General features: G+C 42.3%; 1 protein-coding gene across 5 annotated transcripts in view; it reads right to left on the bottom strand.

The window, feature by feature from the left end:
• TARBP1 (tRNA guanosine 2 -O-methyltransferase TARBP1) overlaps positions 1–13,816 on the bottom strand; it is a 38,138-nt gene extending 24,322 nt beyond the window's left edge. For 4 of the 5 annotated variants that reach the window (XR_012652529.1, XR_012652530.1, XM_075043264.1 and 1 more), the window contains exons 1-12: positions 12,930–13,816; positions 12,734–12,831; positions 11,779–11,848; positions 10,743–10,891; positions 8,970–9,022; positions 7,038–7,135; positions 5,628–5,763; positions 4,478–4,574; positions 3,518–3,607; positions 3,026–3,164; positions 1,979–2,078; positions 1,510–1,685 (exon numbers count right to left, since the gene is read on the bottom strand). Coding sequence is in view for 3 of the 5 variants with exons in the window: in XM_075043264.1 (XP_074899365.1) it covers positions 1,510–1,685; positions 1,979–2,078; positions 3,026–3,164; positions 3,518–3,607; positions 4,478–4,574; positions 5,628–5,763; positions 7,038–7,135; positions 8,970–9,022; positions 10,743–10,891; positions 11,779–11,848; positions 12,734–12,831; positions 12,930–13,785 (2,062 nt within the window). In the remaining 2 variants the exon portion in view is untranslated. The remainder of the gene's footprint in view (positions 1–1,509; positions 1,686–1,978; positions 2,079–3,025; positions 3,165–3,517; positions 3,608–4,477; positions 4,575–5,627; positions 5,764–7,037; positions 7,136–8,969; positions 9,023–10,742; positions 10,892–11,778; positions 11,849–12,733; positions 12,832–12,929) is intronic. The other variant, XM_075043265.1, reaches the window with a different exon arrangement.
• Positions 13,817–16,391: the final 2,575 nt, after the last annotated feature.

The raw sequence follows: 16,391 nt of genomic DNA, 5'->3' as shown, positions 1-16,391 counted from the left end.
TGGAGTACCTACGGGGGCATTCACAGGGGTGCAGACACTGCGATGCTCAGCCTTGCCATACCTTAAGAACTCTGTTAGCAGAACTTAGCATGCTAAGTCTGGCATCAAAGTTCCCAAAGCTGGACCAATCCATTACATCTACATTAGCAAGCATGTAAGCAAATAAGGCACACGAGGAAATTATTTACAGAGTTCAAGTCTTGATACTAAAAACCTAACATGCACTCATGTGCTTTGTAAGGTTCTGCTTCAGGCTTGTTCTAGCCTCGTGCTGTAGACTGAATGCACGCTGACAGTTGGGGCACATCTTCCAGTTTAGTTTCATTTGAAGGAATCCACTTCAGCAGTCAAGAGACCATCCCACAGTAGGAACTGTAACAGCCTGCATAATTAGCGCTCATTATTTCAGGCAAACAGCTAAAATTCAAGAGGAGGTGAATGTATAAAGCTTACCCTCATTTTAAAAAGTGCATTTACTTCAGGGCTGCATTTAGACATCTTTATGAAACCTGGATGCAGAATCTGAAATATTTTTTTTCCCCACACGTAAGAGCCTAGATTGGTGGCCCCCACTCCCAAACTACTCTTGTATTCCATGTTATAAAAACACTGAAAAAAAAAATCCTACAATAATCTGGGGAAGCAGAAACCAAATGCCAAGATCCTTCTTGTTCCAGTTCGGCATCCTAAGTCATGAAAATAATACTGGAATTTTTCATTTGCTCTCAGGAAGAAAATATAAGTATGTTCTGGTTACAAACTGACCAAGTTCTCACAAAAGGAGTAGTAAGGACTCATAGCTTTTGTTCAGGCTCTTCTGAAAGGCCTACAAGGTAAAGTGCTCAATCTGTGGGGGGCCAAAACTCCCAGTCAGTCAGATCAGCAGGCCTGTGCTTAACTGGGCATCTCTTAACCTCTAACCAAGGTCAAACTAAAGCAAGTCAGTTAAGCATGCCTACTGAAATCAAGCCTAATACTGTGAAATAACAAGAGACATCCTGTCTTTTGCAGTCTAAACAGCGTTAAGACAAAATTACCTAGCAGTCAACTCAGAAAACAGTATGTCCAGCAGGATCACTTTATGCACTCAGGGAAGGCTCTGGCTGAACCTGTGGCAACTGGGCAGGGTTTCTGTACTAACTCCTTTCTGAAATGTCTAAATGATTTATGGAATCCATACATGGGCAAAGAATAGGCCTATAAATATTTGCAATATAGTCACAGTCTCCACATTTTAACTGCCTGCTAATCTAATCCTAATGGATAACAATTACTTTCTCAGAAGGCTTCTACATTCTCAATTCCCAGTCCTCGGGACACCTTCAGAAGAGCTCCTGTAGGACTGGACCCACAGCTCAATTTCATAACAGATATGCCAGATTGTCAACTTTTAAGTTTACCACTTTTAGGCTAGTATTAATTTGACAATATAGCCTTAAAACAGTAGTACCTTAGTTTTAGTTAGACTATAATTAATATAAGACACAGTATACTGAAGATATCACTAACCATCTTGCGTATTGGAACATTTTAACGAACAGGTCTGCAATAACTTCAAGAGAAGCTGTAGGCTTTTATCTGTTTTCAGTGTTGGTATGTAAGCATTACTGCCAAGTTTCATCAAGACATCCAGAAGAGGGTTCAAGAAAGTCTCTAGTTCAATCCATTCTATGTTGCTTTTTCCACTACACAAAAACAAAAATTAAAAAGAAAGTCTTCTTCTGAGTATCTGCCTTAAGTGCTGAAGTCACTTATGGAAATAAATAGGACACACATTTCCAAGTCACTTAAGTATCTTTAGAAATGTTACCCAGTACATTTGCAGCAACAGTTGGACAAGGTCTAAGGAATGATCAGGCTGACCGAAAGTCTACAGAGAAAAATGGACAGCTTCCTGACTTGATCAGGCTTCTACCAGATCCTTCAGGAGTGAGGGGGTTGAAAAAGAGAAACGTAAAATAAGATATTTCATACTTACCTGTGTTTATTCCTCATCTGTTCCACGTCTGCAGCCAACAGAATCATTGTTGCGACAAGCTTAGCTTCAAACCAGTCAGGCATTAAGCAGTTTTCTCCTGCTTAAAGATATTTTAAGGTTTCCATAGTATTTGAAAAGTGGTATAACAACAATTAATGCTAACAAGAATATTACTACTATTTTTTTTTTTCATTCTTTTATATAGATATAAACTAAACTCAAACAGAATTGCTTTTCCTCTGCGCCTCTAAGAGGCTGATCCCATTGGTCTCTATGCTGAAATCAATTTTAGGCAATGTAGTAAGTCCCAAAAGACTTTTCTATTGCTCTTAAAAATACATTAGCATATTCAAATGAAGTTAACCAAGAACATAATTCCACTGTGCTTCATCAGAAACATCAGCTGTCATTTTGACCAGCTGAACATTAACTAAAACTATTCTGTTGAAAGGAAATTAGAAAAAAAACTAACTGAAGTTTCTCTTTTCATCGATCTTTTATGCAGGACTGCATCATCATACTTATAAAATTGTTTCTTAAATAGTAGTACATAAGCTGGTTTTAGGGGTTTTTGACAGCTATGTTTTTGGCTCTGGGAATTTAGAAAGCAAAACACACTTAGGAGGTCCAGTTCAAGCAGCTGGACATGGCTGATTTTTTTTCCCTCCATAGAGCTGCTTATATGCTAAGATTCATATCAAACCAGGAAATTACAAACATCACTTTTTAGACGTGAAACACAGATGTTTGCCATGGAATTACAGATAATATAGCCCAAGGACTAAATGGACAAGCATCAGTGCAGCATTAAAATTGAGTATTAAGGCTTAACTTTCAATTAATACTGCAGGACTGTATTTTATGAAGGAAAACCAGAATTAGAAAATAAAGTTCAAACTTAAGAATCATGAATACCACAAATTGGATAGAATTGGAATAGGTACAATATAAAGAAACAAACAACTCTTCTAAAATCCAAAGGACGGTTGTAACTTTTTGTTTGAATTATCTTCAAAATCTTTTTTTATTAATAAACATTTAACTTACTTTCAGATGCTGGTGTCTTAAGGTACTCTCCCACAAGACTGCGTACATATTGACATAATGATGTTGTCTCCTGATGTTCAAAATCAGAGGTTGTAGACTTTCTGAAGCATCTGTCATTCACTTGCAACCAACTGCAAAGCTAAATTAAAACCAGTATGTTACTACTTAAATACATCTGTCAGCTGTGTACTGACATTACCAACATAACAGCAGCACACTAAAGCACTGTTAAACACGAGCTATTACATCAACAAATCCACACTGTGAAGGTGTTCACTGGAGCTACCTTGAGGTTTAGCAGACTATTCCCTTCTAACTAACACAGAAAAAGGTTCTTCCAGAGAGTAATTCAAACTCCACATCCAGAAATTGCAGAATGTACCAATGCAAAAGTAGCTAACTATTTAAATATTAAATTAGCAATAATAAAACATGCATTTGTATAGGTATTAAAAAATGTCTGATGAACATAAAAACAGCTTCAGTTCTCACCTCCATCCATAACATAGTATCTCTCCTTAGGGATTCCTCTGGTCTAAGGGACAGAAGAAAGCTTGAAACTTCTGGGAGGGACACTTTCTCCTGAAGAAATTAATCAAGATACAATAGTTGCCAATGTAATATACAACAGATAACATCTATATAACAACTCAAGAAGTTTGCTGTCATCTGGCAAAAGTTTCAGAAAAAGAAACTGACCTTTTCCTTTCCATGACAGAGACTCATTTTTGCCTCGTTAGGACCAACTTAACTTTACCAAGGAACACAATTTAATCTTCCCAAGTATTAAAATCTATCTGAAAGTTAAGGAATGACTAGAAGAATAGTGCTACTCACAGATGACACTTTTAAATGAATGCACATAAGTAAGTAAGAGACACTGGTAATTACTATTTCTGTATTTCCAAAAGGAAATTCTGCTCAGACAAGTTTATGGCAATAACACACAACACAGAAGACTGTCTGCTCATCTAGAAAGCAAGCATGTCATAAGACAACCAAAACATGAATACTTTAACTACTGAATAATTAAGGTCTTGCTATTTCAACATTAACGGTAGTTTTATCATTCTGGTATCATGAATACTTTTATTCTCTTTGGTATTTCAGGAAGGTCCATTTAGTTTCTGTCTGTTAAAACCTGAGTTTATACAGTGGATATAATAATATAATACTATTCCGTAGCTACTGCATGAAAACCCTACAAGAAAACATCAACTAATAAAAGGTAATGAAAAAAATACATCTTACGAAAACCAAAGTTAACAGAAGCATACCCATACTTACACATAGCACAATTTTAAAGTAGTCACTAAAAGAAATGGCAAATCCAGCAAAATCACTTGTTCCCTGTTGTATTTAGCAATTTTTTGACCACTGTTCACCCTGTAAAAGTGTTTAGTGTATTTCTATTACAGCAGGAAGAAAAAAAAAAACCAAAACCAAACTCACCACATCTGTCAAACGCATAGCTGTTTGAAGAAGATAGCACTGAGCAGCTCCACGCAACAAAATCTGATGTGTAATCATAGTACACTGGAGGACATCTCTGGAAAGAGGAAATACATGCACTGAAGAAAACACACACTTAGGAAGTTTAAACATTAATAATTAGCAAATACATGAAAATCATTTTCAATATATGAGATTGTATTTAACAAACATATTCTACTAAGTATAACACCATCATTGCCTGATCAGACAGCAAACAATCCAGAAACAAGACCACTGCTACATGTACTTTCAAAAACTGATATTAAAACTTGAATAAGCATATACCTGACAAAACAAAAAGTGTGGGAAGGGGGGCCAAAACGAAACCAAAACTAAAGGAACAATCCCCATGATCACATCAGTTCAAACCGATAATTTAATATTTACATATCTATCTGTAACAAATACAGAAATAAAATGTTTGCCATCAAATTCTCACTCTAGCACAAAACTGAAAGAAACCTTCAGTCATCTTTTATCAGCAGAGGTGTGTCTGACTTTTTTTTTTTAGTAAACTACTTTTATCCAATATTCCTTCAACCTCCAGTAAGATTTTCCTTCAAAGCTCAAATTTTATTAAACTGGAATAATGACTGCATATTAAACTGGAATAATTTTTAGTGGCTCTATGAAGTTAAAGCAGATACTTAAGAAGCATCAGTGTGATTAAGGACAATACGCATGCCAAGAACTTCTACCTAGCCTTTTATTTATATGTCTTTCAGTTTTCAATTTTATGGGCTGTCCCCTGATACAGCCTCAACTGCCATTAAACAAGGTTTTAGTGTAGTTAGAAGAAAAGAAGTTGTTTGATATATCAGTTAGGAAGTATGGAAGACCAGGGAAAAACAATGCCAAAAAAGAAGCAATGACAAAGGTCTGAGATGCAAAATACTCATTTTTTTAAGTCACACAGAGATATAAACACATTGGTTCTTAAATTGCTTTCCTCTGTTAATTAGGACATAAAGGAGACAGAACCTTCCATTCCCATGCACAACTACCACATCCTCCCAGATGTAACAACCATGAATTAAATCCTGGCTCTCCAGATGTTCAGCACATTTCTTTAGAAGTCCGTAAGAACACAATGCAGTGTAAGTTTTACCTTAAAGCATGAAGTCCTTCAGTGCCCAGTACTTTACACGCTGGGATATATGCCAGAGCCATAGAAAGAAACAAAATGGGAACAGCACACCAATGCCTACTTGTCATCTTCTGAATGAATTTTAACAGGAAACTACCTTAAGATAAAAGTAAACAAAACAAACAATCCGAAGTGATTTCTTGTTATCCAATGCATTTAAATGACACAGACCCCAGCAGGAGAGTTATGATCATTTCTGGAAGTTAAATGAAAGACAACAGAATAATTTCCTGATTATTTCAATGAAAAAAGTGCATTTCAAAAGAAGTCTGTCAGTAAGGTAGTATGACAAGGAGACAACCAGAAATAAACCTAACTTTGGCTTTGGTGATTTGCATTATTCACCATATTCAGTAATATAATTTTAACTCCGACTGTTTTGAGTACTAGACAATGCCTTTTTTAAGCTGCTAGTCAGTCCATGATGGCAGACCAAAGTACATGGCAACTCAACTAGTTTAATGGATGCTGGCATTGCCAAAGCAAGCCCCAACAAGAGACCACAGCTACAATTTCTAGAAACAGGTCACCAAGTCTCAGGGTTGCTAATCACAGACCCTCCATATTGTGATAAAAATATATCTGCCTTGGGACAGGGCAGAGAAATAGGACACATATGGCATTACAAACATGCAAGTTGTTTCCTACCAGAATATGTACCTGTAGATACAGGATACTGAACGGAGCTGGTTCTACTCTTATTTAATCCAATTAGACCAGATATTAAATCCTGGTCTGTCAAAGGTTGCTCCTTCTTTTCAGCCTGCACTAACACCAAAATTTGGAATAAGCTCAGAAATCTTCCTCCATCCAAGCTCACAATAAAAGAATCCTTAATTCAGCTTCTGCTTCAGCACTTGGACCAGCTCTTTTGAATGCCTAATTACACAGGTTGTTGACTAAAGAAGTCAGGCAGATAGGTTAAAAAAAAAAAAACAAAAAAAAAAAAACAAAAACCAAACCCGAATCAAAAAACCCACACCAAGACTCCCCAAAACAAACAAACAAAAAGAATAGTTCTAAAGATTTTGCTCAGCAGTCTTATCTATGCTGACAAATAAAGAATAAAAGAATCTGCAAATACTGTTCACCTTCAGAACTTAGGAGTTTATTTTCTTAATAAAAAAAGTAAGTCTGCTTCAGTTTGCCCCTAAAACAATTTTGTAGCTTAATACTGCAGCATCCCTCAAAGCCTCTGAAGAACCCTCTCTTCTCTGGAAACTCCACTGCAACAAGTAGAACTACTCCTTTTTTCTCATAAGTAACGTAGAAAAATAGTGGCAAATTTTTACATGAGATACAGAAAAGGGGTCCATAGTTTTTATTTGGTTTCTGTATTTAAAAAAAGGTAATGGTGGAATTGAAACATACCTTTTTCTTCCTCTGGAAGAAGCATGATATAAGTAGCCAAAAACTTCTGTAGCCTCATTCCCAAAGGAGGACAGGCTCCCATTAACTGACCTGGTGTCCTGTTGGGTTTTAAAACATCAAATACACAATGGATACGTTAACAGCTACAAGTAGGATTGCCCTAAACTAAACCAAAGTGCAGTTCAGTGGTTAATTCACTGCAGACTGCTCCAACAGGCCACAGAGATGGAGTGCACCAGCTTGCATCCTCCACTTACCCCAGTATTGCAACAGCACCCAGCAAACACACAGAAGACACGGACAGTCACAACAGCATGACTCTACCTGGCCACCTACAAGGACATGGTGGCAGCATACTCCGGCATTCAAGCGCAGCCTCAATTCAAGTTACTCAGGGGTGAGAGCATCTTACATCGAGCCCACAGTAAGAAACAGCACTGTCAGTTCAACCCTGTGCCCACATCCACAGAATGACATGGGCCTCTGGGAGCAGGCTGCCAAGACCCATGGGACAAGATCAGTGGTATGCAGCGGGGATGCAACCAGTCTGATCTGGAGAACAGTGAAGCAAAATCACCTACACCAGTGTGCTAGAGAGCAAGGATTTCTCCCTGGAACAGGTTATAAACTCAGGATAAACAAAAACACTGACCAGCACAGAAGCTTTTAAAAGTAGAGATGCAAGAAACACTCCACAAGATCAACAGAGACAACCAGAAGTCTCTGGATCCTGGCTATCAAGGATTAGCATCAGACAGTCACGAGATTTTACAGTTTTCTCTCACACAGCTTGACATTAACCATAACAACTTTGTATATTCTTGGTATCCTCAAACATGAGCCTCCTCTACACGTGCCAACACATGTCACTAGAAATACAGAAGCTAAGAGAGAAAATTATGAAGCATTGATCCAACACAGCTCTAACATACACACTGAAACATGCAGCACTTGCTTCAGACTTCCTGTCCGTGTATGCCCATGGAAAGCATACTGCAGCCAGCTAATTGAGATGAGAAATGCTAACTGCTGCAAGAGCCCAAAGACATCACATTTGTCCTGACACGTTTAGCTGAAACAACCTATTTGGACTACACTTTACCCAAAATCACCCAATCCAAACTGCTCACCAGTTTAATAAGCAACAGTCACATTCTGTGCTGCCCCCCGCTGAAAAAAGAGCATCAAGAGACAGTATCAACTTTCCTAGCTGCCTAGCAAGGTCAGCCAGTCAACGCTCCTCCAATATCGTTCTGAACTGAGTTTCAGATTGCTAGCTGAATCACCCAAGCCACTGCATCTGGCATAATGTCGAGTGTATGAAGCGCATTCAGCACTTTATTCCCCGTTCTCAGTACTCTCCATGCAAGTATCACAAAGGACTGAATGCCATCAGTACGCTGAATGTATAGGAACTTACAACTCCTCAAACTTTTGTGTGTCCTTTACATATCTACACCAAGGGAGGCTACTGTCATCTGTTGACTGCAAATAGTCTCCTGTGAAAAAGTATTAATTTCCCAAAAGATAACCAGGCACTGTCAAAAACCCACTTCAATCAGTTATGAATTGGCAACAATCCGAGCAGCCCCTTCTTTCTGCGTGGCAAAAAAATGAGGAGGTAAAAAAATACTTCACTAAGTGATTCATTTATCATATTTCCAAATCAGTATTTTAACACAAGATGTAAAATAGGACCTTGAGGCATCCCTATGTTGCTATTACTAGGATAAAACTGAACCTACTTCATCTTGCTCACAGCCACCCACCTTTCCTGAAAAACTCACTACCTGTCACTGAGTTTAGCAGCACCATTTGTTTATTAATATGTTTTCCTTTATCCAAGATTTTACCCACATACTCAAACCGGTATTATGAGTATACATATACATAATCAATACATTTTAAAAAATAAATAATCCAGTGGCTTACCTGCTATAGAGGGAACTTTCTGAGAGGGCATCCATTAATGGTCCAATAACAAACTGATAAAAGGAAACAAGAACAATGGCTAAATGTACAGTTGCAAGGCACTATTACATAGAGGCTAATTAGACTTATTTCACCAGACTTTAAAAGGATAGAGTCAGAAATTAGAGAATACTCTCGCTAGTAGTAAATAGTAGGAGCAAAATGAGGAGCAAACTAAAGAGAAGAGGGAGAAGGACAATAAACAAGCGAAGCAATTTTTTCACTAGGTACATTTCACATTTTCACAGCATTGTGAAAGGTGCAGGCAAGTAAGAAATCCTTTCGGAAAACAGATAGAGAAAAGATATTGAAACATGAAATAAAAGAAAGACTTGGGCCAACACAAGTAGAAAGATTTAGGGTATGTTTTAAGTTTGACTGGATTTCAAGTTAGTCAACAAGAAGCTGGCTTTATTTCTATAAATCAGAAACGTTAACCTCTGAGGGCAATGCTCCTTCTACGAAGGAGAGAAGAAATAATAGCATCATATAGATCATTCCTTACTACAGTGTAGGCTGGTTGGCGAGTCAACCAACATATGATACTAACAAAAAAAAAAAATTAAGAACTTTAAACTTACAATATTTCTTCCCACATACGGAATGTTTTAGAGTGTAGTTTTTAATGGGATACAGTAATATACTGATTATACTACAGAGACATTCACCTCCTCACAAGTTTACCTAGCAATAGATCTTCAAAATCCATCCTTGAGTAGGAGACAATATGCACAGACTTGAAGTCTTTTGACCAGGTTTATCCAAGACACTGTTCAATCAATTAAATAATAATTTTGGAGAGGTTCAGGGGGCTCTGAAAATCTGAAGCATCAATCACTCCAGAGAATTTCACCTTTGGTAACTAATCTCAATAAGCTGGGAGCCAACTTTAACTAGAAAGCATTAGTTTGTGCCCTGGTTTTGGCTGGGATACGAGTTGATTTTCTTTCTAGTAGCTGCTATAGTGTTATGTCCTGGGTTCAGTACAACAACAATGTTGATAACACACCAATGTTTTCAGTTGTTGCCAAGTAGTGTTTACACTAAGTCAAGGATTTTTCAGCTCCTCATACCCAGCCAGCAAGAAGGCTGGAGGGGCACAAGAAGTTGGGAGGGGACACAGCCAGGACAGCTGAGCCAAACTGGCCAAAGGGATATTCCATACCATGTGATGTCACATCCAGTATATAAACTGGGGGGAGTGGGGCTGGGAAAGATCACTGCTCGGGAACTAACCAGGCATCAGTCAGCAAGTGGTCAGGAACTGCACTGTGCATCACTTGTTTTGTATATTCCAAGCCTTTTATTATTATCATTGCCATTTTATTATTGTTATTATTATCATTTTCTTCTTTTCTGTTCTATTAAACTGTTCTTATCCCAACCCATGAGTTTTACTTTTTTTTTTCCCCAATTCTCTCCCCTATCCCACTGGGTGCAGGGGAGTGAGTGAGCGGCTGCGTGGTGCTTTGTCGCCAGCTGGGGTTAAGCCACAACAGTTTGAAGTATGGGAATGAATGACTGCACTCAAAAACACATTCCCTCTAGCCTGGCCATTTTTCAAGTAATTATATATTTGACGCCACTTACAATGTTGCTATCACTTGCACAGCTAAGTAAGAGGGTATTTTTACAGAACATGCCTAATTCCAACACTACTGAGGCAATTAGTGTTAAGATATATTACAAATTAGAACATCTGTTTGCTCTGGCAAGTAACAGTAACATCCTTACCTCCGAAAAACCAAGTGAATTTGGAAGATGCTTTGTTTCATAAAGCTCCAGAAAATGAAGAATGCCTTCCTTTGTCAATGTTTTATTCTCGCTCTCAAACATTCGTTTATAAATGCACATGTGCCATGATGGGTGAAACAACCAACAACCTGTTACAAAAGCAAATTCTTCTAAACTGACACCGAACTGACAAGTGACACATTAACATATTAACACACAACATACTGACATTCTGGACAACATCATAGTCAATTCATAGGATATTTCAAAAAGATGACTGTACATATTAGATTTATAAAAATAGCCTGCTAAATCTCAAATACAAAAAAAAAATTAACATGGCTTTCAAATATTACCCTCTAAATTTTAGCAGTTACAAATTAAAATGACCAATAAGTGGAAAAACCACATCCTTTTTCCTGCAACTGCCCTCATACTAACATTGTATTCACCTGCAACACTTTCACATTGTCTTCCCCCTTTACAAATCTCTTAACATCTTGCACTATCTAATTAGATGTGCTTCATTTTGCCCTACAGAATATGACATTACATCCTTCAACATGCTGTCTCAGCTCTCATTTTATTTCTTCTCCCTCCCACTTCCAATGAGTTGGGTTTTATTCTCCCTTTTACAGTTCTGCAGGTGACTTGGCTCATATGACCCCACTCCAAGAATCTCTGGCTTTATTTTATTTTCACCTTAGCTGAAGTAAAGCAAAATGTAGTGGAAAAGCACCATTTAGTTGGATTTGCTGACAGAAAAAAATATTTCAAGATAACACAGCAAGCAATAAGCATATGCTAGGATTTCTTCTTCTCAGAGCAGAGCGGCACTGCCTGTGTATGTTTGCCAAGCAACCTATGCATACAGCAGACCCACAAAAACTGGAACAGCCATCCAGAAAACAGCTAATTTGAGAAACAAAACATAACAAAAAGCTGCTACTAAAATGGGGGTGGGTGGGTGCGGTGGTGATGGGGTGACTTAATTGCCTAATATTTAGGAGATGTTTCAGAAAAAGTTACGTCTTACCTTTTTCCCCTGATATAGCATGCTCATATAAACTGTTTAGTTTTGGTAGTACTGGCTTTATGACATGGATCTGAAATGCAAATCAGATGTAAGTAGTCAGTTTATATCTCAAACCTAGGGACCAGCACTTAATCATGGGCTAGAATTTACTATCAATAGCATTAATATAATAATTGACAATGCAACTGCATTTAAATAAACCTGCAACGTCTGTGCATCTGATGCCGGCACTTGGTATGCAACACTCAAATCGTAGTTTAGCACTGAAGAAAAACTGTTACTTCCATGCTGCTGTATCACAAGAAAAATACTTTGTAATAACCAACCACTCTATTCATCAAAAATATAATAAAAGCAGCACAAATCTCTGAAATTAAACGTTTTGGTAAATACTTTTCCTCTCAGTTGGAGGACAATTACGTCCAAAGGAAATAAAATAACTACAAAGAGGTAGTCACAGCTAACGGTTAACATCACAATACCAGACCATTATGGAAGCCTGGAGTCAACAGGAATCTTTCTGCCAAGTACACTGGACACTGAGTCAAAGTCTGTAATTTTCATCCAAGGCCACAGGTGCTTTACCATACAGATGTAGTCCCCTCTACTGAAAACAGGGCATGAAGTTGCTGTAGCCTGATTCTCACTAAGAAACAGGTTACCTGTGGCCTTGCAGTAAGCTGCAACCCAGGTTCTTCCTTCTTAGTTCAATCCCCTGCTTTAACCAGAACGATTTCAAAGAGAGAGTTCTGAACTTATTCCAAATGAGCTACCCGTGCTAGGTTTCAAGTCTTTAAAATCCGAAATAAACATACTCCTGTTAATGCTTACTTGGATACCCTCCACCCCCAAAGGTGGGAATATTTTACCCCGTAACAGCATTTGCAGTCCACGTGCCAGAAGCAAGGCATCGCCTGCAAACCACGGCGGGCGCAGATTCCTACGGCGCTCCTACCTGGTTTCCTTCCAAAGTTTCCATGATCAGAATGTAAGTTTCCCAGAACTGCATCAGTTTCTCGTTCTTCTCAGCAGACCACCAAAACAGGCTCGGCTCTAACAACAAGAACAGCAAAAGGAAAGAGAAGAAAACCGCTTTTCTCCCCCCCGCCGTTCAGAGTCCGGGTGGACCCCCGCCCCCGTCCCCGCCGTACCGTCTCCGCCGCCCGCGGGGCAGCGCAGCTCGGCCCGCTGCCCGCCGCTGAGGTCCAGGGCTCTCTTCAGCAGGTAGCGCGCCCGCTTCCGACACAGCCCGTCCCGCTCCGTCAGACCCTCCTGCACCAGCCGCCAGAACCGCGGGCACAGCCGCGCGTCCGGCCCCGACCCCGGCGGGCCCCGCGGCAGCACCGCGTCGGACAGGGCGCTCAGCGCCAGCAGCGCCCGCCCGGCCCGCGGCGGCCCCCCGCCGCCGCCGCCTCCTCCCAGCAGCCCCTCCCAGGCTCGCCTCAGGGCCGCCGCGTTGCCGCCCAGCGCCGGCAGCAGCCGCCCGGCCGCCAGCGCCGCCGCCGCCTCGCCCTCCCCTTCCTCCCTCAGCAAGGCCAGCGCCGCCGCCACGCACCGGGCCACCAGCGCCGGCTCCTCCAGCCGCGGCGCCGCCGCCGCCAGCGCTTCCACCGCCGCCTCCGCGCCCGCCCCGCCGCCCGCCGCCAGCTCCGCCAGGGCGTCGCGCGCCAGCCGCGCCGCCAGCGGCGCCCCGCACAGCTGCACGCAGTGCCGCAGCGCCCCCCGCGCCGCCCGCGCCAGCCGCAGCCGCTCCCCGCAAACCCCCGCCGCCGCCTCCCCGCCGCGCAGCAGCGGCCGGCACCGCTCCAGCGCCACCTCCCAGGCGACCCGCCGCAGCGCCTCCTCGGCCTCGGCCTCGCCCGGCGGCGGCCCGCCCGCGGCCAGGCGCTGGAGCAGGAGGCGCAGCGCCTCCGCGCGCTCGGCGGAGAGCGGCGCGCAGACGGCCCGCAGCAGCGCGCAGGGATCCCCGCAGCGGGACAGCAGCGCGTCGGCCAGCACCACCTCCATCCTGCGGGGAGGGCGGCGGGGCGGGCGGCCACGCGCCTGCGCGGGCGGGGGCGGGCGGGGCGCTGCGCGGCGCTGAGGGGCGGGAGGCGGGAGGCGCCTCGCCTCAGCCGCCTCAGGCGCCTCAGGCGCGGCCCCGCCGCCCGCTCGCGAGTGGGGCGGCCAGGTCCCGTGGGTCGGTCGCGCCAGGGCTGAGGAGAAACCTCTGTTTGCCGGGGCGGTGCGGTGCCCGCCTACCCCCGCAGGCCTGCAGGGAGATGGCTGCCTGCGCCCCTAACGCGCGTTTCCAGTTGTCTCGGCCGCTGCGCAAAGCTTGAACCCCTTGTGTGTTCTCACGGGCTGAGCAGGGGAAGGCCTAACGCGTCTTGGGTGTCAGCGCCGCGTTCGAGGCGGTGAACTTCCTTCGTTGCGTGTCTTGGAAGCCCTCGTTACGCTTCACGCGCCTTGCAACACAAGGCGGAGCAGCAGTAATACACAAAACGCTCGGTGTTTCCATCTGTCGGGCTTGTTACCACTTAACGCCGATACAAGTTGTTGAAACCAGTCTATGTTGTCATCGCAGCATCCCAGAAGTTTACCCGAATGCCCTGCATCTGCCACAAAAAGAGACCGGAGGCGTTCCTGGGCGCTGGCTCCCTGCCGTTAGCTCGTTACAAGGGTCCAGGCCACTGGCACTGGGGCCAGAGAGCAACTCCCAAGCAGTTTAACGTACCAGTGCAGCCAAAGCGTAACCAAGAAAAGCAACCCGATTTCCAGTAAGCGTAAATTCACGATACAAGATTATGGTTCCCATGAAAAAAAATTCAGAGATCAGCATGTCAAAAATGGTGGCAAGCTACTGTCCCAGAAGACATGGTTACAGGCGAGGGCAAATCTGGAACTTTCTGTTCCTGCGAAAGCAATGGACAGCAAATTCCCTGCGCAGCAGCACGGATACAAGATAGTTTCCAATGGGTATGGGAGCGGCTAAGCCGTAGTTGCTTACGCATCTAATGAAGAAGAAAGAAAGACTGAAATTTTTCAGTGTGAGCTGCCACTTGATCACTCTCTCCACATCACATGAGTACAGTCTCTCCTTTTCCTGGCTATCCATCTTCCCCAAACTTTATTAGAAATTTGGTACCTTTGAGAGTCTACCGATTGCAAAATGGCTGGAGCTCCTTATTAGAAGTGGACCTGTAGTGTGACTATATATGTGATATATTCTAGCAAGAGAAGGTGGAAAGGAATTATTTTAAATCTGCTAGCGAACACAGTGTCCGTATGCCTTACCACTCTGCATGTTACATATAAAATATAGAATCTAGAAAAAGCTCAAGAAAACTGTTCAAACTGATGCATTTACTTAAATGTAAAGTGAAACCTAGTTCTTTATTTCATATGCAGAAAAACGTTTTTCAGAGGACATGTATATTAGTAAATAGGATGCTTACAGTTGAAATCTCTTTCATGCCATAATACATTTTCTTTGCTTTTCCATTTGCTCTGACATCTTTAGTAATTCTTCCATTTGTTACTTACAGCACGCAGTCTGATGAATTGTGGGTGTTTCTTTCATCAGGCTTGAAAAAGTGCCAAGCAGGGTATCCCTTCTTTATTACAATCTTACTCTTCCCTTCCAGGCACCTGTAAGATGATGCGCTAAAGGTCTGCACAACTAGTAATCAAAATGGAATAAAATACTAGGTGCTGTTTCTCCATTATTGTCTGAATTCTGCCTTGCCTTTATTTTTATCACAGTGGGGTGCCAAATCTAAAGACTTATTACATCAAGTTAAACATCAGCATTTAAATTTGAACTGTTTCACTGCAGATCATCTCATCAGACCAAAAGAAGTAGGTGAGAAATTAAGCCCCTGGGAGATCAGGCTGGGGAGTTTCTGAGTGGAACATGATGCGGAAAGATGAAAAACAACAACAAAACCAAAAAACCCTGGAAAAGTGGATATGGAGTTAAGAGAGAGAAAAGGAGCAAGGAGCAGCATTTTGTAATTTTCAAATGGCAAGAGCCACAGCATTCACACCCTCACGCCGTACTCATTAAGTGTCCTCATGCTAGGACCCTAAATTTGTGCTTTCCAGCTCTGCACTTCCAACACGTACCCCTACCTCACCAAAGACCATGTCCCGTTCTGTTTTCTCCACTTTCCAAGCTTATCCCAACCCTTTCCTGCCTTCCTCCCAAGCCAGCCCTGCTTGCAGGCCCCCAGCCTGCCAGCTGCAGCCACCTCTAGGATCCCAAAGCCCTTTCAGCCTAGGCTTACTGCACCAGCCTCAGCACTCAGAATATCCCACACCTGCCGATCTCTCATATCTAGAAGATATTCTGCACTCCTATTTAGAGGATATTCTGTACTCCCTGACCTATCCAGGTCTACTCCAACCTCAGTGTATGGGCTAGATGAAAGGTTGACATAGCCTGGGCTTTTTTTAGAGAGGACAGCCTGCAGCTGCTTGCTTTATTTCTGCCATGTGAGATATTGTCCCTCAATCAGATTGATCTGTTTTAGAAACCTAAGACTAAGAGGAATTACCTGGAACATCAAAACCAGTCCACCACAATAGCAGACAGCCCTGAAATAAATGGCCAGTCTGGACGTGTCCTCTTC

Source organism: Buteo buteo, chromosome 12 (genome assembly GCF_964188355.1).
Source record: "Buteo buteo chromosome 12, bButBut1.hap1.1, whole genome shotgun sequence".
NCBI lineage: Eukaryota > Metazoa > Chordata > Aves > Accipitriformes > Accipitridae > Buteo > Buteo buteo.
Note: the sequence above shows the minus strand (reverse complement) of the source record. Positions and strands in the feature narration are given on the sequence as shown.